The sequence below is a fragment of the Protopterus annectens genome, chromosome 17.part0, assembly GCF_019279795.1.
Source record: "Protopterus annectens isolate FY-2018-M chromosome 17.part0, PAN1.0, whole genome shotgun sequence".
Lineage (NCBI taxonomy): Eukaryota > Metazoa > Chordata > Ceratodontiformes > Protopteridae > Protopterus > Protopterus annectens.
Genome location: NC_056751.1, coordinates 258,640,508 through 258,665,507, shown reverse-complemented (window position 1 = coordinate 258,665,507; position 25,000 = coordinate 258,640,508). Strand labels below are relative to the sequence as shown.

The 25,000-nt window shown below is 39.5% G+C and overlaps 1 protein-coding gene across 1 annotated transcript in view; it reads left to right on the top strand.

Annotated features, from left to right (window-relative positions):
- Window positions 1-25,000, top strand: part of LGR4 (leucine rich repeat containing G protein-coupled receptor 4) — a 1,155,492-nt gene that overhangs the window by 891,898 nt on the left and 238,594 nt on the right. The window contains exons 8-10 of the mRNA XM_044059308.1: window positions 3,860-3,931; window positions 4,022-4,093; window positions 23,715-23,783. Of these exons, the coding sequence (XP_043915243.1) occupies window positions 3,860-3,931; window positions 4,022-4,093; window positions 23,715-23,783 (213 nt within the window). The remainder of the gene's footprint in view (window positions 1-3,859; window positions 3,932-4,021; window positions 4,094-23,714; window positions 23,784-25,000) is intronic.

The window sequence follows — 25,000 nt, the reverse complement described above, 5'->3', positions numbered from 1 at the left end:
CCCTCTCTGTCCAACCAGTGCTTTCATGTCCCTGCCCAAGTAGCTGACACAGATACTCTTTGAGGTTTGATTTATACACACACACACCTGAGAAAGGCTGGCACAGGTTTACTAGCTATGCCCACTTCTGTCAAGACTTATAAGGTAGTTACCATGGCCACCAGTCAACTCCTTATCAGCTACTTTAAGGGCCTGAACAAAGGGTGTCCAATCTTAATGTGTAATATTAATATTAATACAAATGGTAGTTTGACCAAGAGCAAGGCTGTTAGGAGTGGCCTACAGAGTATCACCAAATAAACATGCAAGTACCTCAAAACTTAAATATCTCTACACAGAACGGCCACAATGAAAGGTTTAAATATATTTAATAATAAATAATAAAAGAACAAGACAATACTAAATGTGTATTCACAGTGACATCAGAGTTCAAAACCACAGGAAATGTTTCAAACAACATTGCAGGACAGTCTCAAATCAGTGAAGAAAATCATCTAAAATAAACTTCACTATATTCTTGACGGAATCTAATAGAATTACTATAATCTAAGAACTTACTAATAGAGCAAGGCAGATGTGGTGAATGGATCTTCTAGTTGTTGTCAGGTCCAAGACATAATGCAGAATGCTCTGTCTCACTAAGAGACTTCTCAAATTAATATCTAAAACATTACTGCTGGGATAGCTTGCAGAATGTCATAATTTCTTGTCCTCTGACTTTTAGTTCCCAGGCCCAAAACAAACATTGATGGCAGCTGGTAGCATTTAGCATCGACCTGTGAAAATACAGAAATAAGGACCTCTCCTCAGATCTCTGGCAGATGTCAGAAGTCATAAAACAATTGCATTCCTTCATGCTTTCAAGACTAGTAAATACTTCACCCTAAAGACGGTACAGAAAGTTTCCTAGTGCAGACATTGTGTCTCTTGCTGCTTTGAAAACTGAAAGATGCCATCTTTTATGGCCTAGCCATAAAGTAATTTAATTTCAGTTGGTTTTCTAAAATTTACTAGACTGAAGTTAACCTCCTGTATCCCAGTTTCCAGTGTTAAAATATATACATTTAAACAGTTACAATAGTGCTTGTACATTTCTGTTCTTTTCCAGTAGGGCACACTGTGGTTACATTTCAAACAGCACTTTGCAAATACCTTTTCAAAACACACATCTGTACAAGCAGTTTAATATACACATAGCATACAGTTCTAATACATTTGTGACGTAAGCTTCTTATATAAATCATTTAAATTTTCACAAATGACATATAATTATTTGCAAAATTCCAGCTAGATGAGCTGGCAGTTTCTCCTTTCATTACAGTAGTATAGGTTCATAGGTTGGTACTAGGCTATCAGCCCTAGGGCCTATACAAACCTAGCCATAACAATTCCCTGGCTATTTCTTCCCACATTATTTACTTATAGCACTTTTAAAGATAATCTTATAAGTAGACAATGGATAGTTACTTCAGAGTAATTGGCAGTGAGGAAGTTGTAGTCAAAGTACATATATTACTTTAACTATGTACTGAGCAGAAGTGAAAGTGAGAGTATGACAAAAAATAACAGTCCCAGTTATAAAATCCACGTAGTTTATTGCAGATAAGGTTAAACGGATAAGCGCTTTCACTGTATCAGCTTCATCAGATCCATAATTAAACCCCCCCTAACAGACAGTATATATGGGAAAAACATAAAAACATTCAGCCTATCAAAAAAAATCAATTCATCACAAGTCTCTACTTAAAGACATAGCATGCTGTGAAAGGCTACAAAACGCAGCATGATACAAAATATATGTGCATGAAACCACTTGAAACATCCTATAAAATATGCAGAGTGAGCAATCAAATAAGATCTATATATAATAATCTAATACATAAAATTTTTTATGATACATAAAAAGCTTATTATAAGCATTACCATATATAAAAAACAACAAATTTATGCAAAAGCCTGGGATCAATATTCCCCTATCAGCTCTTAGGAATATTATCCAGTCACTCTCTTTACCTTCAATAGACATCCTAACATCACCTCCCCTCTAAGAACATAAAAACACATAATAAACTGACACATATGATTTATATATAGTATACTAATACATAAAGAATTTTAATACATAGGGCTTATTGTAGGCAATGTTATGTGTATAAAAATACTAGATGGCTATAAAAGCCTGGAATCATTTCACATGTCTGTGCAGCCTCAACCTAGGTTTAATAGATGCCCTTTCATTTAAACCTAGTCCCCTGTCAGCTCTTAGTAGTGTTATCCAGTCACTTTCTTTGCCTTCAGTAAATGTCCTAACATCACCACCCCTCTGAGTTGGGATGATGACTTCTAACACTCTAAAAAGAAATTCATGGTCATGGCCATATGGCTACGTGCTTGGCTAAGGCATTGTGCAATGTGCCCTTCCTAATGTGATACTTGTGCTCTCTCATCCTATCTCTGAGGGGGCGGTTGGTCTTACCCACGTAAAAAGAAGAACACAGCTGACACACTGCTAAGTAAACCACATGAACAGTCATGCAATTAGCTTCCACATTGGTGTGAAAAACTCTTTGCAAATCTGGATGAAAAAACTCTACATTACTGTCTATGAAGGGGCAAAAATTGCAGTAGCCACAAGGTCTAGTACAACCATCCTTCGTAGGACATTTATCCAATCTTGGATAACACAACATCCTTTTCAAGTTGTTCTTGTTCCTAAAGAGGAAGCGTGGAGCTTCCCCCACTGTCTGCTTTAGGTCATCATCGACCTGCAGGACACACCAAAACTTACTTACAATCTCCTTAATTTCAGACTGATCTGATGAATAAATTGTCGAGAACTTAACACAAGGTTCAGCCTTTTCATCCCCAATAATACTGGGATTAATGGGTCCAAAATACGGCCTGGCTACTGTTGAACGTAAATTATGTACCTCATCCAAATACTGATTGACCTCGTTCACATTATAACCCCATATATTACTTTGTTTACATTGCATAAATTTTAATAATGTTTGAAGTGATGGATTCAGTTGTGTTTTAGCCTGGGCTTTGAGGAAGACCATGAAAGGGCAAAAGTTCAAAAACAGTACTTCTCCACATAAGCATGTTATTAAGTTCTAGATTTTCACTAAGAATGTTTGACTGTGTTATGTAGCAAAATGGTGCTGTATTGTCTATTAAAATATTTGAAAACTTGATTTTTCATGTCCTTCTTTACTGTGGCACAGTGATGTAAAAGGGACCTGTTAGGAAGAGACATTGCACAACTTGTATAGGAAGTGAAGCTGTAGTTTGAGTCAGCTGTTCATAATGGAGGAAGGCTCAATAAATGAGTTATGGATAGCTCTGAAGGGGGCAAAAGGGCCAGTGTTTAGAAGTGAGCTGGTTTATAAATTGGCATACCACAGTAAGAAGCAAAGCAGGAAATGATTGACATAAGGAATACAGATATATACATTCCTACTGTGGCACTAGTAAGTAGAACAATCCACATAGCAAAAAGTCTTCAACTCTGAAATTATTCACATGTGTAGCCTTCTAACTTCAAGTCTAAAATTTGTGCTTAGTGTTACATTGAACCTTTTACCTAAATTGCATCGGATACTGTATGTGTGCAAATAACATTAGTGTTTGATAAAATGAATCAATGGATTTCTTTGTTTTGTCAAATTCTTTATAAAAGATTTCTTGGTTTTGTAAAACAATTTTGTCAGAACTCTTGAGTAATCCTGCAGTCAGGAAGCATGAATTCTATTGATTTTGTTACTGCTGAGTTCATTGTATCCATAATACTTGACATGCATAAAAATTGTTTAAATGTGTGTATTACTTTGCAGTAATTGGTTTCTCTGTATTTTAGTGGATTTCACAGTAACAATATTGCAACAATCCCTGATGGAGCCTTTAGTGGGAACCCACTGCTAAGAACTATGTAAGTTTATTATGTTGGAGCATTACATTTAAAATGGAAAATGTCAAAATGGCTTCCATAATAGGTGTAAAATGTCTTTGTGTTTTTCAGACATTTGTATGACAACCCTCTTTCCTTTGTGGGAAACTCTGCATTTCAGAACTTGTCCGAACTGCAGTCTCTGTAAGTTTCACATAGTTGGGTAATTTTAAACTTGCTGACTCTGAAGGGACAGCATGAAACATGTAGGTTTTGCAATGTGGTAGTTCAAGTCCTATAATTACTGTTTTGCATGTTTGCTTGGTAGGTTGGCACTTTGCATATTTTTTTCATAAAATAACTGCATGTTCAGTAATCTGAAGTAGTCAAACTAGTTTTAATAGCCTGTGGCTTTCTTCTGTTCTGTTTGTTTTCTAATATCAGATCAACAGTATTTTTGTAGTCATATAAAGTTTTCAATACATTCCTTGCACATGTAGACTGTTATTAGTTGTTAGGACGTCTTTACATGTTTTCCTGTGTTATATCCTTTAAGTCTGTCAGAAAGCTGCAGTGCCTTAGTTGCTTTCTCTGCAGACTTTTTAGTTATAGTCTCTTAGGATATTTTTTTGTGAGATTGGTTTGTCAGTATAATCATAGAGATGTTCTTAGAGTTCCTGCAAAAGACTAGTGCCTCATGACTATTGCAACATTCTGAAGTCATAGGTTTCTAACTAGGTCTTGAGTCTAGCATAACCACATATTGTACGGTGGCCTACCTTTTTCCACTTTACTGTCCTCCATTTCTTACTGGATAACTTTTTAAGTATGGTTTGTCCATGTTTTGAAGGAGAAAAAAACTTCATGTTGAATGATGGTAGAACTCTCCTTGCATTGCTGTTTCCTTTGACCCTTTTTGGTAGAAATTTAGAGATATAAGTGACCTGATCATGCCAGGGTTTACTGTGTACTGGCAAAGTCAGTATTTGTGCAGTGATGGGTGGTTGGCAACATTTTCTTTCTAGCAGGCAGTGAGTTGTGACACTGGATACTAATGACCTGAGCTGGAGAGTAAGGCAGAGTTTTCAGGACAGCCAGTAGTACAGATGAAAATTTGGCATCTGTAGAACACAATGGTCTAGTGAAAGAGGCATCACTTCCACTGAAACATACCACTTTGCATTTCCGTTGAGCAGTAGCTGATAATTCACATAGACCAATCATTTATTTTTTCGGCCATCCTTTGTTGACCAGGTTAGTCCCACTAGGCTAGTAGCCTGTCTTCAAAAGAGACCCGAGAAGGTATTTATACCACTAGGAAGAAGTTTGGCCAGAGCATCAGGGAACTTAACCTATTCATTACCACACTTGTGGTCTGTACGGCTGAAGAGCAGGTGCATGCATATGTTTTGTTTCTGATGCAGTGGCATCTGGGAGAATGTCGCAGTATGGTGGAGGGTGAACAAGGAGCTGAGGCGAATACCAGTTCTAATACAGAAAAGAAGACCAAAGTGGAGAGGAGATCAGTGGAGGTTGTTTGATTTGGAGGACCTGTTTCAGACAGAGTTTAATACTTTGAAGGTGGATGAGCAATTGCAGGATGAGATTCTGGGTACAACCATACAATTGGAAGGGTTGTGGGATGACATACTGGTTAATTTGTTGGAAGAAAAAGAGCCATATAGTGGGAATGATTTATCCTGGGGAGAGGCAATTGGAAGGAAGAGGCTAAAGAATTAGAGAATGTCATTCACAGACATAGTAAAGGAGAAAAAAAGAAGAGAAAAGGAAAAGTAAGAGTAGGAGTCGGGAAGACATAATTTTGTAGCACGTATACAGGATGAAGAAAAGGCATTGGACAGATATGAAATATGGGATCGTCCCTTTAGGAATAAAAGCTCAAGATGTAAGAGCATTTATTCTGATAATAAAGACTTATTCTGACTTTTTTTTTGAATCTGCTATAGGACTAGACTTTCCTGGAAAATTATGATAAAAGACATGTATCTATGGAAAAGTTACACTGTTGAGACTTTTTGTTGTGAAACACAAAAGAAAGTGAATACTAGTTTTGAACAAAGACTGTCAGAGAGACTGTTAAAAATTCTGTAACCAATGTTCTTTTTTACAGAAGTTAAAGTATTTCAAAACAGAGGTTTATGGACTGTGGCTTGGGGCTGTTATGCCATATTGAAAATAGAAATTTGTAAAATGATTCATATTCCTGGCATGATTAATGTACAAAGGGGTAGAGGTGTCCTACATTCTTGAGGGCACCCAAAAATGTTTTTTTTTTTGTAGAAAAGAGGGTTATTTTGATGGAAACTGTGATAAAAAAAAATGTTTTTATGTGGGGGTTATGGTCATGATTCAAGAACATATTTTATATGTGGGGGTTATGTTTCTGATTCAGACAAATGTGAAATGACTGTTATAAATCTAAACCAATAGGGCATTTTTGGGAATATTTTGAAAAAGAACAAAAAGGAAACGTAGATGTGGAATAAAGTAGAAGGGACAAGGATACAAATAAGGAATCAAAATTACAATAATCAGAATATGCAGTATCCCTTTCTGATTAAATATAAAAGTTAGAATTGGAGTCAGATGTTAGTGATGAGAGGGATATTGATCGGAAAGTAATTAAGAAAAAACCTCCATTGGCAAAACAGTGAAGGATATATTTATTTTTAAAAGCTGAAAGAAAGGAAATGGATAAATAATTACAGACTAAGAAGAAGGGAAGCTAATAATCTCTATCAGTTAATGTGAAAGGAATAAAATATGTAGTAAGTTGAATAGGGGTTTTGGAGTGGTGTAATAAATGTGTGGTAGATATTGTAATAGAAGATGTTAAAAGTGTAGCAAAGGCGAAAATATTGCAAACAAAATTTGTGGAGCGGGGGTATAATTTGGAATTTGGGAGGATAGACTGTTCAGGGATAACAGCAGTATTGTATAGTACAGCAATTTCAATATTGGACTTAGATTAGGAAGGTTAACTCTAGTCGACAACATGAGAAAAGAAAGTATGTAGAATAATAGCAATATATGCATATGTATCATATAAAGAGAGAGGCATTTAAAGAGATATTTGATTATATAATAGTTAATGTGGGCATTATAATTGCAGGTGATTTTAATTGTGATTTAAGGGATAAAAAGAAAAGATCAGATAAGAAAATGATGAGAGAGATGGTATTGGGGAATATAAATACAAACACACATTGGAGATGAAATACTTTGAGATTATTTTTCTAGTTTCTAAAAGTATTAAGATCACTGTAGAAGAAGCAGTACAAACAGGTTTCTCAGACCACATGGCAATATGAATATAAACTGAAGAATTAAAGAACATATAAAAAGTGGATAGGGAATTAAAGGAATAAATGAGACTATCTGGAATGAGAAAGGAAATGAAAATATATATCAGTTATGGAAAGAACACTTAACTATGAGAACTTGTAATAATTAGGCAGAAAAGTGGTTGGTATTTAAAGAACATTCAGATCTGTTTATTTACAGTGGAAACATGGATTATGGCAAAAATTTAAAAAAGAGTATTCAGAGTTGCAAAATCATTAGAAAGTTAGGAGAAAAATGAAAATGTTTATTTTAGAAAAGATATATAAAACAAATCAAGAAAAATAAAGGGATTGCTGTATAAGTAAACATTTTTTACAAAGAAAAAAGGAAGAGGATTTTCCTTACTTAAAATGCTTAAAGAAGAAAGCAGCATAATGAGGGGAAATGAAAAGGGAAGTAGAGAAGCAACAAAGTGGAATTATGGAAGTTATAGTACAGTATGTTACAGATGGTGAGGAAGCGAGAGTTAATGGTGTAATTGAATGGAATGTTGAGCAATTTACAGAGGAAATAAGTAGAGATAACAGATTACCATAATGGAATTAGATCTTGTAATGAAGTAAATCTTAAATCTGCAGCAGGTTCAGATGGTATAGGTTATCCAGTATATAAGAACCTGGAGCCATGGCAAAAAGAAATTTTGATATGTATATCAATGAATGGTTAAAAGATGGTATTAGTTATACACAAATATGTAGCGGTATTATGAAATGTATATGGAAGAAAGGAGAGAAGGTTGAAATGACTAGTTGGAGGCTAGTTGTATTAAATAAGGACTTCAAAATATTTATAAAAATATTACAAATAAGAATAGAAAATAAGATACCCAAGGTGTTAGAAGACAGTATCTGTGGTATTAAAGGAAAAGGATATCAGGAAGGATTGATGATTGTTAGAGAAATAGCAGATATCCACAATGACAATAAAGAAGCAGAAGTATTAGGGGATATAAATATAGCTTTTGATATGATAGAGTGTGATATATTTTGGAAGATAATAGAAGAATATAATTTTAGTGATCAGGTGCAGAAGGAGATTAAATCAGTGTATAGACATAGTAAAATAAGCGTTCTGATTAATGGTTGGTTAAATGAAGAGATAAAGATGAATAGGGTATTAAAACAAGGATGTCCATTGACTAGTAATTCGTGACAGTTATGAATTGTATAGTAAAAAAATAAATAACATGAAGGAGGCAAGGTATATACAGAGTGAAGGTGCAGAATATCCAATTCTGTCTTGTGCTGATGGTATTCTTGTGGGTAAGGGAAGTGAAATGATGGAACAAACAATTTTTGATGTATGTAATAGTTTGCAAAATATAGGGATGTCATTATATAGAAAAAAGTAAAGGATTTTTTGATCAGAAGAAACATTGATATTAAATTCAGACTAGAAGAAAAATGTGTTTTAAGAGTAATATTTGGATTAGTAAAAGTGATTAAGGGACAATGGTTGGAAATTTCTACAAGAATTCAGAGAACTTAGTATTATTTGGAGTAGATACAGATTACCATTCGGGAAACAGTGCATTTGATAAATTCTGTTTACTGATGGGAAGAATAGCGTACATGGCCAGTAGGCATATGATGCCAGAAGACATGGAAAAACAGTTTATTGGATTAGTATTTAGTCATTAGGTGTTCTAGGTTAAAACCAGTGAGAGGAGTGTTGTGTATAGATAAGGATGATGGGGGGGGGGGGGTTAGGCTTACTGAATCTAACTGTTGATGAGGCATCTTTAAATTTATACAGAGTACTAAGATAGATAAATGGAAAAGAAAATGATTTGGTAAGAAGATTGTTAGACAAAATATGATAGAGAATGGAATTTAATAAAATTGAATAAGGGGGAAAGAGAATGGGAAAATTAAGAAATAAAAATGTATCAAGAGGAAATAAATATCTGGAAACTGAATATAGAAACAGTGGAACATATTAGGCGACTGTTGTATAAAAATATAATTATAGAAAATTACTGTATAAACCTATGGGAGCATTTCTCAGAAAAGAAATTTAAAGCTTTAAAACAAAGAAATGCATGAAAAATGTGGAATGTCAGGATTTTTTATGGAGATTACAAATCAGTACATTGCCATTGATGGGTAACATACCATATAAAAAAAGTAAATGAAGGTTGCATCTTTTCTGTTGTGAACTAAAGACTGCAGGTCATGTTTTTCTGACATGTAACAGTACAAAAAATTATGGGAAAAAGTAATAAAGAAAAAGATCTTGAATGAAATTCAAGAATATAAATTAAATTGGAGTATGATTGAATATGATCTTTATGAGAGTTTGAGTAAGGAATATGTTAAAAGTTTGGATACGAATCTTTTGTATTATTTGGAATGAAAGATTATGGTTTATGGAAATTGGGTTATCCCAAATATAGTAAGAAAATTAAGTGGTGGTTAGGTTATGGAAGGAGGAGTTTGTGTCTATGTGTGTGATAGGGAAATTTTGAAAAGAATGAAGGAATGGATATTTAATGGTATATTTTTTGTAAACATATTGATATATTAATATGTTTGTAAATATATGTAAATACTTGTACATAATAAAGGACCCCTACTCTTTTTGATAGCTGCTGTGGAATCTATTACATCCACCTGAGCTACCTCCAACTCAAGCGTATGGGACATTGGTTTAACATCTCATCCAAAGAATAGCACGGTCTGGAATTTAGCCTCCTTATGCTGCATAGCAGTGTCAGTAATCAATCTACTTGGTGTGGGAGTAGAACCCACAGCCTTCTGCCCCAAAGGCAAATGTGCTGCCTGTTGCGCCATTGACACTGACACGTCATTGTGATAGAGAGAATCTTTGAATAGCACCTAAAAAAAAACTTGAGACTGCTGTATTTTTTTCTTGTTTTATAGCATATCCAAGACCCAAAGTGAACATATATACACATACACATACACACACACACACACACGTATTCACAGGTATTTGTGTGTGTGTGTGTGTGTGTGTGTGTGTGTGTGTGTGTATACACAATTCTTGTGGGTACATTGTCCATCCATAACCCCTTTTCACTTTTTTTGCACATGGGGTTGGGATGTTCCATCAACAGTAACCATCAGCTAGAACCAAAATTCACATCAGCTGGTGGCTAACCCAGCCTTGTGTGTGTGTGTGTGTGTGTGTATGCATTTTAGTGAGGTTGAATTCTGCTGAGCAAAGTAGTTGGTTGGTTGGCTGATGTATGTCTCCATCTTAGGAAATTTTGTCCAGTACAGACACTGTGTACACTGGCAGGTTGAGGGGATAGCACTACAGCCCATTCCAGAGTAAGAAGTGATGTTATTACAGATTGCTATCCTTAGATTTCTGCAGTAATAGGGGCGGTTTAGGTCAAAATTTGTCTGTCTGAATCTCATCTTAACAGTGCTAATTTCATCTTCATAAACAATAGTTATATTCAAGAACTGAGAAAAAAATGTGGTTTAATAATTTTTTTAAGTGAAACTGTTAAGTTACCAAGAAAGTGGCAGCTAATCTGTACTAATGCAAGGTGGAATTGCAAAATTAACTAAGACTTTTAATTAAAAATTATCTGATCCCAGTGCTTGAGTAAATTATTGAAATTTTGTCCAAAATTCTGTTACTGTGCTTGCAGTCACAAAAAGTGAGTTGTCTGTCAGCTCTGAGCACCAAGTTACATCTCCAGCAGCAAGTTTTGTCACTTTTCTTTTAGTTTTTTCCTCCAATTCTGTGAGAGTTAAGAAAAACTCTGCCTGTGAATATATTCCCATGTGAAAAATGTTCAGTATGAAGAAGTTTATATGTGTGTGTGTGTATGTATGTATATATGTGTGTGTGTATATGTATGTATATATATATATATATATATATATATATATATATATATATATATATATATAAATGTGTGTGTGTGTGTGTGTATGTATATACACTCACGTACAGACACGTTTGTTTATGCATACTAGTTAGGTATGCTTTCGGTTGCACAAGAAAGTATTTTTCCACACCATGTGAGGTTCACTTTGGGGGTGGTGGGTCCTTGGGGCATCATCATTTCCTAGCCTGGCCCCTGTGCCCCATGGCCACTCCAGGGTTACCATCTCGTCTCCTTCCCCTGGACTTACTTCCAGTGTCAGTCAGGCCAATTGTGTATCCTAAGGGCATACTGGGAGCTTTGCTGTTTCCACTTCTGCTGTTTTTTTTTTTTTTTTTTCTTTAAGTGCCCTACCCAATCCCTGCTCCACTTATTGGTTCATCCATGGAAACTCCCTTCATTGGACCACACCTTCCCAAGGGAGCAACATCAATGAATGCCGCCCCACCCCAGATGGGCATGCCTTTCCCTCCCTGCCACTCCATCAGTTGCCCAATCCGCTAATCGAACTTTGGCTGAGTGGGCTTGTAGTTAAGGCTTTATTCTGTTACAACACAGAAGTGTGGGGAATTTTGCCCCTGTACTACCAAACTTAGAATCAATTTCATGTCACTGCAGTTCTCTTTGGTAGTAGAACCTGATCATAATGACTTAATTCCACGAATATGTATTTTTACTATTGAGCAACTTTGTCACTGAGCTGCTGACTAGATATTTATTTTCTATGTTGTGAAGAGTCCAGTAAGCTGCCCTTTGGGAAATGAAGGCTTCATTTGTGCTAGGTTTGTAGGGTAAACAAAGAGTTGTTTTAACTACAGTGTTACCATATTGGTGCATTTAATGCCATTATCAGATAAAATGGCGGACTTATTCTGTTTTCTGTTACAGTTCTCTATCAAGTTGTACCAGCATCTTTGTATTATGTATGTAGTATTCCATTATATTCATAATATAACCATAATCTTCAGGATCTTTCTTGTTAAAGATGTTATTGTTTTTTTAAGAAATATTAGGTTCATTCAACTGAAAAGCTACTCTTGTCTTTTAATGGGAAGTGGAAAACAATATTTCCTGATTTATTAACTTATTGATTGTACTGCACTCTGTGTCCCTTTATATTAAAGTCTGCTGCAGACCACATAAAACAGATTTACCAAAACTGTTTCTCCCCCACATTTGCATTATCAGAAGGCAGGGCCAGGTAACATGGAAATAAAAAGATGGTCAGCTGCTCGTCATGCTGTAAATAGAAACGTACATTTGTTAAACTTAATACATTTATTTGCAGTGAAATAACCAAAGTGGAAACTGCGTAGTTTAGAATCAGAAAGCCATTATTACATGATAATAGCATAAATGCAACAAGAAAGAAATAATTAAAAAAAAAATTAGCATGTGTTCTGTCAAAAATCCTCTGAGTACTCTAGCACTGGTATGAGAAAGTACAGTTGTGTAAGTAAACTTACCGTATCAGTAGATGTTCAGTTGAATCACTGCTGAAGTAGGGTGAGCTGTGTGTGTTATATCCTTCATTGAGTGCAACAGCTGGCCAGTGTTCCAAAACCTTGGGCTCCCTCCACTTGCACCCAAGCTGCTGATTGCATGAGCTCCAAGTAGGGAAAACTAGCAGCCTGGGTGCCAAAAGCTTCAAGACTTTTTTGACAGCTGTAAGAGGGAGGCAGTTGTCTTACACAAAAAAGAGGGATGGAGGGAGGACCGCCCACTGCATCAGTAATTTAATCAAACATTTACTGTTATGGTAAGTTTAACTACACAAATATACTATGTTCATTAATATATCACTCCTGCAGTAGGCTAAGCTGTATAATACCAGAGGTCATAGATTGGGAAGAGGAAGAACGAGGGTCCAGGAGCACCTGGAGAATGTCCTAGCAAAGCTTGTTCTAGACCAAGAAAATTAATCTTGTTTGTGGTGCTTTGTAAAGGTATATACAGAGAACCAAATAGTTGGTTTTAGAATAGTTTTGGAGTTTGTCCCTTTCCAAAAAGAAAAGCCAATGTTGTAATGAGGGAATGGACAGTACAGTTATTCCCATGCATAAGGGAGGACCTTCCACAAATCCAGGAAGTTACAGACCTACAAGTTTGATCAGCCTCACATGCAAAACAATGGAAATACTTATCATGCAGCTAATCAGTTATGACATAGGGAATCTCCAAATACTGGAGCTTTGTTAGTTTGAATTCATTGAGGGGAGGTCATACTTACTCAAGCTGGCCTTTTTTTTTTGAAAAGGTCACCGAAGTATACCCCAACCTGGCCAAAGCTTTTTGACACAGTCCCCCACTCAGGCAGAGTAGAATAAATTGGGAACAAACCCCTATGTCACCTGCTGGATTTGCCAGTTACAGTTAGTTCACAGATAGGATGCAGGAAATCTAAGTAGGGAAAGTTACCGCCACAAAGAGACCAGTCACCAGTGGATTCCCCCAGGGTTCTTTGCTGAGACTTCTCTTGTTTGGCATCATCTTCTTTGAAGTAAAAGCTAATACCAAAGGATACTGGCTGATTGTTTGCAGATTTCTTCAAGGTAGGAGCAGTCATTGAATCTCCAAAATACTTAGCCATCCTCAGGAAGGTTTGTTCTAAATAAGTAACTAGTGCCAAATCATGGTCTGAAAGTGAATGCCAAAAAATATATCATCATACCCTTTGGGAAGTCATCTACACCTGAGAGCTAATACATCAACAATATGCAGCTAAAAGTTGCAACATCAGAAGGGTTTTGGAGGAGACAGTTTTATTTTGCATAGGGTACTGCTGTTGTGGAACAGTCTCCCTCTTCATATTCAAATGCAACTTGGGTCTGTGGATGGAAAACAGGAAAATTTACCCCTGGACTGCCCCCTGTAATACTAGTGGACAAAGGCAGCTCCTAAATGCTATATCCCATTCATGGGTCCCTCAAATTATCTGTAGTTTGATCCCAGTTGTTACTATCGACTGTAGGAGGGGTAAAGCAAATCTAACAAACTGGAGCTGCATCCAGGATACTTGAAACATTTGATCACACAGTGTTAACTCCACTTCCTCCATAAATTACAATAATTGTCGAGTACCAAAAATACCTAGTTTATGTAGTCTTCTGTGCTTGTTTTGAATAAAGTGTATGGTTTGTTATTGGAGCTGTTTGGTTTATTTAATATTAAAGGACAACAAAGTTTTTTGCTTTGGTGCTCGACAATTATTGTAATTCATGGAGGAAGTGGAGTTACCACTGTGATCTAAAGTTGTTTTCATTTGGTCTTCAACCCAGCACGGATCCAACTCGGCCACATATCCAGCCTTTGATCTGAGCTCCAAGCTCCTCCCCTACTCATAATGACCATGTCTCCTTCCTCCCTTCAGATCTCGTTTGCTGCGCTTCATGTCTGCATCGTGATCCATTGCTCTGAGCTGCTGTTAGGGTAAATGTTCTATTTTCTCAATTTTTTATAGCCTTTCTTTTCTTCAAGTTCCCTTTTTCTATCCTTCTTACCTTCCCTCTTCGCACATTCGCTTCATGTTCAAAAAAAAAAAGCCCCTCTTTTCCCTTTCTATTGAGTGTGTGTATGTCTGTGTGTGTGATTTGGGCTTGTCAGCGTTTCCTACCATGTCTGAGACCCCAAAACCAGGGTTCTGCAAATGTATGGAGTGTGGCCATAAGCTTTCCACAGCCAATGGCCACAGTCTGTGCATTGAATGCCTTGGGGCTGCCCATCTAGAGACCTCCTGCTCCATCTGCGCAGGGTTCAACCCCAGTGCATTGATGGAGAGGAGAAACCGATTAATCTTCAGAGGCCTTCTTCCCCCTCCTACCTCGGGGCCCAGGCCTCTTGTACCCCGGCTTCTTCTTCTGTCTCTGCCCTGGCCTCTGGGAATCAACCTCCCGTCAAGAGTTCCGGGGGCAGAGACAAATCAACCAAGTCAAATCCAAGCCTAGGAAATGGTCCCCTAATTGCTCTTCTGCCACGGGTCCTCCAGCAAAGGTCCACTGTGCTCCGAGGATGGCGTCTCCCTGGCTCCGTTCCCCTCTGTTTTCCTTGGAGCTGGAGGAGTTGCAGACCCAGTCGCTGGATCAGGTCTTTTCTCACTGCCTCTCTAGGCCAGTGTCTGTGGCCTCCACACCCAGATCTACCCTCAGTCTTTCCGAAGTGGAGGTGGACAGGATGATGCAGAGGTTTATCCGCACCCAGATACAAATGGGAGTCTTGCCTGCCCCCTCTCTGTCTCTGGAGCAAGGGGGTATGCAGTTCTCTTTCTTTCCAATTACTCCTTTTCTGATCTGACCCCTGGTTTTTGTGCTCTCGGATCCAAGGACACTCAGCATCAAGAGGTTGGGGCTAGTGGTACCTTGTACCTTGACGCCGGCCATGGCCTTGAGTAGATCTGATCTGAAGAGTTCAGATTCGTCCATCTCTCGGAGCCGTAGCTTTGGTGCCGGATCCAAGGGGATGGAATCGGCTCCTAGTTTTTCGGAGCAGAGCCTTCCTCTTGGAATCTCATTGCCTGGAGGTTCAGCTCTGGCTTCCCCATTGAGTCAGAGGGTTACGGCTCCCTTGGTAGTCCCTTCTCAGGAGGTCCGTTCCCCTTTGGCTATCGACTTGGTGGAGAGGGTCCTCTCAATCCCTTTGAAACCCTTGATGATCGTGTCTTATTAGTCCGCCTTGGCTCCCTCTGTTTCTGGTGCAGATCCGTCCATCCTGCTACCTCAGGGACAGCCTACCAACTCTTTGCCCCATGGAGTTCCCACTTGGAAACAGTGAGATGTTGGCAAATCCTCCCCAAAAACCCCCACTGAGGAGGTGCCTCACAAGCATATGTGTAAAAGGAGGCACTTGGACTCCTCACTGAAGTCCCTCATGGAAGACACAGATTTGGAGGAAAGGGAAGTTTCCCCAGGTCACCCCCCAGGATGTCTCCTTTGGAGTCATCACAGAAGTCCTCCGCCAACATGGAGGGTGGTCTACCCAAAAACCTAACCCGGATGAATCTGTGTTCTTGGAGGCATTTGGCGCTGGACCCTCTACTTCCTGAGTGTCTCCTCCCACAGATCCACTATTGGATCTTATTACATCTCTAGCATGGAAGGAGCCGGACATGGTGGAGCCAATCCCCAAATGCCCAGATCTTGAGTGGCCCTACAGATAGGATCTACTGGACTAAGGAAGGGATCCCTAGTTGATACCATGGTGGTGGCAGCGGCCATTAAGAAGGAGCTCGCACAGGAGAGCTGTATGGTTCATCCACCTCACCAAAAGTCCAGGACAATGGACCATTTTGGTAAGCGGGTGTACGCTTCAGCAACATTTTCTGTGCGTGCACTGAATTACTTTGGTGCATGTGATTAGGTTTCAGTGTGGTCTGGTCAAAGAGATCGCTGAGTCAACCCCTGGGTCCATGTCGGGGGAGGACAAAAAAGCTTTCTCCTTTCGAATGGCCACCCTCACGTCTATTGATAACACCTCTATGCGTCTCCTCTCCCATGTAACCAAGGGCACCACTAGAGTTGCCGGTACAGGCATTGCCATCAGGCGGCATGCCTGGCTATGGCTTTGTGCCTTCTCGGAGCCCTTTAAGTCATCATTTACTAATGGTCCATATGACGGTTCCACCCTTTTTGGAAAGTTGGTACATGACACTCTAGTCCAGAGTGAGAAAGACGGGAAGACTCTGTCTGCCATTGGGCTACACTTTTCGGCTCCTCAACGAACCTTTCCTAGGAATCAGTGGGGGGCCAAGAAGATGTGGTTCCGGAAATCTCAGAGCTACCCCCAGGACACTCGGGACTCACCCTCCCCCAGAGGGGGATTTGATATATGTCGCCTTAGATGCAAAGCGGGTCAGAGGAACCAAGGGTTTCGAGATCCTTTCTCAGAGACACCCGCGCAGCAACCCTGAAGGGTTGCCCGGCAACTCGGCTATGGAGGTAGTCGGGGGATGTCTCTCACTACACCCAACGGCCTGGGAGTCAATTAAGGATGATTGTTGGGTGTTGGAAGTTATATCCAGATGCTATTCATTTCCTTTCAGCCAGTCACCTCTTCCACCCAGGCACCTCCCGGATGTTTGACCCACGCAAAGGGAGGAAGCCGCACTGGAAATTGCAAAACTGCTAAGAAAAAAATTCATCCAACCATCCACCCAGACCAGACCGGATTAGGCATTTATTCCAGGTTTTTTTTGGTGCCAAAGAAAATGGGGGACTTGAGACCCATCCTAGATTTGTCCATCTTAAACCTGTCAGTTGCCAAGATGAAATTCTGGATGGTCACTTTTCAATCTATCCTGCCCTTTCTGCAGGAGAGCGATTGGATGGCTCAATTGACCTCCAGGATGTGTACTACCACATCAGAATGGATAAGCACTCTTGGAGGTTTCTCCACTTCTGGCAGAGAGCCAGTCATTACCAGTTCAGAGCGCTTCCCTTTGGTCTCACCACAGCCCCCAGGGTGTTTACCAAAGTGATGGCAGTGGTAACGACTCACCTGATATTACAGGGATTCCAAGTCTTCCCCTGCCTGGACGATTGGCTCCTTGCTTGCCCCTTCCAGACATCAACTCTGCCAAGTGAGGGATTCCCATCTTCACTTATCCCAACAGTTGGGCATAACCATCAATCTCAGCAAATCATTACCGGCTCTGGTTCAAGTGTTAAACTTCATTGGGGCTCGGTTGGTCATGATTCAAACCAAGGTATTTCTAACCTCAGATCCAGTCCCTGAAGCTAAATGTCCTCTGTATTCTTCAAGCTCTGCCACCGACAACAGAAATACTGTTAAGGGTGTTAGGTCCATGGTGGCCACAATCACTCTCTTACCTATGGCCCAGTTTCACATGTGGGTACTTCAGTGGACTCTTGCGGTTCAATGGTCCATGAGAGAATTTCCGTTGTCTTACCCTGTCCGAGTCTCTTGGGTGTGCAGGGACTCCCTTCTGTGGTGGATTCATTCCCCAGACCTCCTCCAGGGTCATCCCTTTCTTCCGACTTCCCCTTCAGCCACGGTTACCACAGACGCCTCCCTACTGGGGGGGGGGCGCTGTTCGGGAAGGATGGTCAAAGGCACGTGGTCTCCCTATGAGACTCAATTTCATATCAGTGTCCTGGAGGTGAGGGCGGTGCTTCTAGTGTTGCAGGCTCTCCATTTCCATCTTTCCCCTAGGGACGATTGCGATCCAGACGGATATGTCCATGATCTGGTACATCAGCAAATGGGGGGGATCCGGGCCCTATCCCCTGTGTCATGAAGCCATGAAGCCATGAGAGTGTGAGAGTGGGCGATCACCACTACTTGTTTTCTGGTGGAAACGCACATTCCGGGGAAGTCCAGCATTCTAGCAGATGGGCTCAGCAGGTCTATTCTGATGCCTTACAAGTGGTCTCTGAATCATTCAGTAGCAGAACAGATCTTTCTCAAGTGGGGTCAGCCTTGTTGCGATCTCTTCGGCTCTCCTTCCAACGTGAAGTGCAGTGAGTTTTTTGCTCTGAACCCCCTACCGGTGGAAGCCCCCAGAGACACTGTGACTCATGCTTGGCCCCCTGGTCTTCTGTATTGCTTATCCTCCTCTGCCCCTAATACCAAAACTTCTTCAGAAAGCTCGCAGGCTGGGTATCTTAGTCATCCTCATTGTCCCATTCTGGCCTTGCCAAGTCTGGTTCCCCTGTCTGTGGTCTCATCTTGTGGGTCCATCATGGATGTTAGATCCGACTCCGGATCTCATCACTCATCCTTCAGGTATTCCCCATCCAGACCTGGTCAGCCCGAAGCTCACTGCTTAGCTGTTCCAGTTCCCATGATAATTAGGACTCCTGGGTTATCGTCACCGGTCAAAAGGATTCTGGTTGAGGCTCATAAATCTTCTACCAGGAAGGTTTATTCCAGTAGCAAGTGGAAGTGTTTTTCTATCTGGGCTTTGCAGCGTGACCTAGACTGCTTTACTGCCCCGATTCCAGCGTTTTTAGAATTTTTAGCAAGCATCTTTCGGCAAGGCGCCAGTTCTTCTACGGTCAAGGTCCAACTGGCAGCTGTATCTAACTTTCATGTAGGTGACAACATGGCTTCTCTAGCCCTTCTAAGCTTTGTAAAGCTTTTTTGAAAGGCACCTTTTTACTTTGGCCACCAGTTTAGGACCCAACGCTTCATTGGGATCTTACATTAGTTCTGTAAGCTCTGGTCTTGCCCCCTTTGAGCCTGCAGCCTCGGTGGACTTGAAGTTTCTGTCCTGGAAGACGGCTTTCTTGGTCGCTATTACATCTGCCAGAAGACTTTTGGAGCTTCAAGCATTGTCGATCAAGCCTCCTTATTTGATATTTCATAAGGACAGGGTGTCCTTGCGCACTAATCCATCCTTTCTTCCTAAAGTAGCTTCAGAGTCCAATATTAATCAGGTGATTAATCTCCCGATTTTCTTCCCAAATTTTCAAAATAAGGTAGAGTACAATACAAATTGCACTTGCTAGATGTGCATAGATGGTTACGTTTTTACCTGCACAGGACTATTTCCTTTGGTAAGTCTGACCAACTCTTTATTTCCTATCTAAGCCTGTCTTAGGGAAACCAGTGTCGAAGGTCACTGTTGCGCAATGGTTTTCCCAGTGTATTACCCTGACATTTTCGGCTAGAGGTTTATCCCCATCAGGTCATGTGAAGGCACATTCCACTAGATCTATGGCTACCTCAGTGGCCTTTTGTTCCAGAGTATCTTAGACTATATTTGATCTGCGGCCACTTGGGCTTCTTCATGTACTTTCATCTCGCATTGTAAGCTGGACGTTCTGTCCAGGAACAGGGCATCCTTTGGGATGAACTCTGTCCGACAGGTTGAAGACCAAATGAAGACAACAACTTCAAATAAAGAAGTTATGTACTCACCATAACGTTCCATCTGAGTTGTTGCTCTTCATTTGTCTTCAACTGTCCCTCCCTCCCTCCTTCCCCCTGCCTTGCATATACTGTGTGGTGGTCTGGTTGGTAGAGGATATGGTCACCACAAGAATGCATCTTGTTCTCCTTTTCTTGCTTATGGACATTTTTGTCTTGGGACAAGGTTTTTTTTTTTTTTTTTGGGTCAGGTTGGGATGCTAAGTTAGGCAGCAAACAGGGAGGAAGGAGACGGGGACATTATAGGTAGGGGAGGAGCTTGGAGCTCTGATCAGATGCTGGATATGCGGCCGAGTCAGATCTGTGCCGGATCCGAGAACCCACACGTTGAAGACAAATAAAGAGCAACAGCTCAGATGGAATGTTATGGTGAGTACATAACTTCTTTTTATCAGACGTTTCAAGCGTCCTGGCTGAACTTTCAGTTGGTTATTAGTTTTACAGTTGATCATGTTGGTAAGGCAAATCTAACACCAAATGAGATGGTTAATTCAAGTAGCAAAAGGGGAATTGTGCTTAAAATGGCCAGCAAGAGCAGCTAGTGTAGCTTAGTACTTCCCTGTGGGCCCAAAGAAATCTGTAGAAAAAGCCAAGACTCTCTTAGAATGAGCCTTGATCCTGTCTGGAAGAGTTGTATAGTGAGAGTAACAAAAAAAAAAAAAGCAAGGGCAACCATCAAGAAATAGTCTGCTTTAACATGGTTTTCACTGCTGTTCAGCTTTCCTGTAAGGTTTAGTTATGTCAGTATAATACCTGAGCTTCTTATGCACATCCAGAGTATGAAAAATGCTTTCTCATTGATTTGTAGTTTCTGAATGGAAGGCAGAGGAAGTTGGATGGTTTGACTTAATGTAAAATCTGAAACCACTTTAGGCATAAATGAGGGATTTGTGCTCCATGAAGCCCTGTCTTTATGGAATACCAAATAGGGTTGACCCACCATAACAGCTTGCAGCTTGAAACACACTTTTTGCAGATGTTAGACCAATCAGTAACACTGTTTTCTGAGTTGTGACCCATAAATTAGCCTGGTGAGCTGGTTCAGAAGGAGCTAAAGTTTAGCTTTCCAAAAGAAAGTTAAGATACCATGTAGATGTTACCTGATTTCTTGGTGGGTGCATATGTAAATAAACATTTCAAGAAAAGCTTCACCAAAGACTCTTGGAGGGTGGATCATGGACAGGCATGCTAACATGGCTGATTAACCTTGGTTGAGGAATATGAAAGGCCAGAGGATAAGTCTTACAAATATTGCAAAACCAGTGGTATGGAAACTCTGAATGAGTCCTGGTTCTTAGCGCTGCACCAACTAGCAAATCTTTTCCATTTCCCAGTATAAGATTTCCTAGCAGCAGGTTTCTTTGTCTACTTTAACACCTGTTACACTTGCTCCAAAAACAGGTGCCTGTAAAATATTAAAATTAATCCAGGCAGTCAGTTGTAGTTGCTTGACTTTGGGACGTGTCAAACACCCCTTGTCTTGTGTGAGTAAATCTTGTATTAATTGTCCATGGCCAATTCCATAAAAAAGGAGAACTGTTGCCTGGGCCAGAAGGGAGTCACCACAATGATTACTGGAGCGTCCTTATGAATCTCCAGAATGACCTTTGATATCAGTGGAAAGGATGGAAAAGTATACAGGAACATTCCCGTCCAAGTGAATGAAAAAAACATCTGCTTTCCATTCTTGCTTGCAAGGAATCCTGGAGCAGACTTTCCTCGGTTGTCTGTTTTGAAAGGAGGCAAACAGACCAACTTGAGGAGTTCCTTCCTGGAAGACCCCTCTCATTCAGTTTGCATTTGTGAGCGTTTGTCTTTGTCTTGCTGATCTTATCTGCCATAACATTTAGCTCTGACAGAATGTAATAAAGCTTGAAGGATGAGCAGTGTTGAATTGTTGCCCTCCAAGCTATCATAGCATACCTGCCCCGGGGTTAAGATCTGGAACCCCTGCTTGTGTATCTACCAAACAAATCACTGTGGATCTGTCTGTGACCACTTAAAGTAGTCATGCAAATCACAGATGTTGCAGATTTGAGAGCATGAAGAACAGCTAACCTTTATTGACGTTGATGTGCTTTGGCCTGACTATTTGTTCCATAGGCCTTGCACCTTTACCCTGAAATAGACACAGTCCCCATGCAAAATACAATGCATCTGTTACAGATTACATAGGAGTATTCTGAGAAAATGAGAGACCTGAATTCAAGGTTATCTGGTCTCTCTTCATTACCTGCCACAGCTTGGCTCTGAAACTCCATAACCTCCTCCTGTCAGAGTACAGTAGAGGCGTCTTCTTTCCATTATCTAATCATCTGACCTTGTATGGCTTCAAAAGCTGCAAACTTCCCAATGCCTTATTCTGTAGTGAAGTCACAATCACAGCAGTGTGGTACTGTAGCATACTGTAAAATCAAATATTTCCACTGCTGCTTAGTCCATCTCTTGTTAAATAGATAGAATTGTGCTTTTTTTAGTCGTTATGCTTGCTTATCTTGTTACAAAAACATGTCATATTCCTCTTATATGAGGGCAACACTTGGCTGTCTAGCTTGACTCAGCATGATAATCATGCTTTAAATAAGTGCCTCTCTTGTCAGCAGTCAGTAGCCATAAGTCATGATAGTGGTAGAGCATGAAAGCAAAACCATATATGTTACTGTACACAAGGGCACAGGACATGCTGTTAAGTAATGTGAAACTGCATGTGCAAACATTATGGTTGAAACTTTACACTTGCAATCATATATTTCTTCTTATTTCCATTACTGCTGCTAATGAAGAAATTAATATTGTTTTGAATAGCTGAAGTACAAGACTGCAGCTCTGAATATTTGCTGTGGAGCATTGGCAACATGTAGATTGAGGTATAACTTGACTGCTATCATTGAATTCGCATGCAGGAAATGTTTCGCAGTGATTTTCAAATAATTGTGCTGCTCTGACTGCCCCACATACACGATCGTGCTTCATAAAATCGTAGCCATCAAAACAGTTCTTACCAAAGTGTGTGGCACAATGTAAAAAATGTGGTAAGCATTTGTGATATGACCGTACCTCAAATAATGGCACAAAGTACTGTAATGTATGGGATATTAGTGGATTGTACAGTGATAGTCATTATAAAATTATGCTTTCAGTGTATGATCTTGTATTACAGAGGGTATGGCACCTTTACAGCTGAGTTCACCCATCTAAATCTGTATCTGCAGTGTGTGTGTGTGTGTATATATATATATATATATATATATATATATATATATATATATATATATATATATGCGTGTGTGTGTGTATATATATATATATATATATATATATATATATATATATGTGTGTGTGTGTGTGTGTATATATATATATATATATATATATATATATATATATATATATATGTGTGTGTGTGTGTATATATATATATATGTGTGTGTATACACACACATATGTTTGTGTATATATACACACACACACATATGTATGCCTGTATACCCACACCTACATACACACACACACATCTTCATACTGCATGTTATATTTTGTGGTGCACGTACCAAATATCAGAATTAATGTCTAAAATGCTAAAAGCATGTTTAATTTATCATTTTACCAGCTCCTTTATAAGGTTATCTAGAGATAATAGTAGCAGACCACTCCATCTGACAACATTAGGCTTTACCTATGTATCTTTGGTATCCTTAATCTTTTAAACAGGGTCATTCGAGGAGCCAGCATGGTGCAGTGGTTTCCAAATCTAACTGGAACAGTAAATCTGGAAAGCCTGTAAGTATTTAAGCATTTTGAATTTTAGTTAGAACTGTGTGTGCACTTGTGCACTCAGTCGTGTGTGTGTGTGTGGGGGGGGGGCATTACATCTTGCGATTCAGTTTGGTTAACACATGATTACTCGCTATCAGAAAATATTTTAAGGTCCGAACATATTTAAATTTTCTTAAATGTTTGCAGATCACATCTGTCAACCAGTATGCAAATCGAGTCAGTAGCATAGTGCAGAATATTTCTGCGTTTTCTATAGCAGCATCAAACCTACATGTGGGAATGTTTGGGAAACCTCTTTGCATATCTTAATTAAGGTTATATAACTAACACATAAAGATTGCATGGCCATTAAGATAGTGGAAGAATGCATCAGAGGTAACTCTCTCTTCTCCTTTGAGTCTATAATATTAGTCTACCACCAAATGTTCATTGTAAACAATGCTTTCAGCATTTGTGAATTTTTTCAGGTTTAGAAGTATCAGTAATATGTTTTACAGCATCACTGGGGAAAAGTACATTTACCTTACATTCAGCCGATCAGGACTTTAGTGTCAATAGCTTCGACCTTGTGCACCACCTTACAAATGCATGCTTACTCTCACCTTGCACCTTACCTTGGAAAAGCCCCTTTCTGTAATGCTGCCATTACACAAGACAAGTTTAGTTTTACACACATACACCAACACACACACACACACACACACACACACACACACACACACACACACACACTCACGCAGCACTGAAGCTGTCTTCTTGCTTAATCCCAACCCTGAAATACTCACCTACACTCCCAGCTCTAACACCAACCCACTTACTTGTGCCTAAGAAGCGAATTGTTGGTAAAATAGGTTCATAGGTTCATAGATTATTACTAGGCTAACTGCCCTTGTGGGTCATTTTAAGCCTAGCCAACTACCCCATGTGAGAATCAAACTAACCTCCTTTTGATCTGTTGATATTTTGATACTGCAGTTTCCACGGTCTACATTATATCAGTTATATTTTTATGTAAACGCCAATACTTTCTACACATTTTTCCTGCATTAAATCACTTTTGTACCATTGCTTTGTGCTGGATTTTGTGATTTGTATTTATGTACATGAACATGTGTATGTATTTATATGTGCATGTGTGTGTGTGTGTATATATATATATATATATATATATATATATATATATATATATATATATATATGCACACACACATATATATATA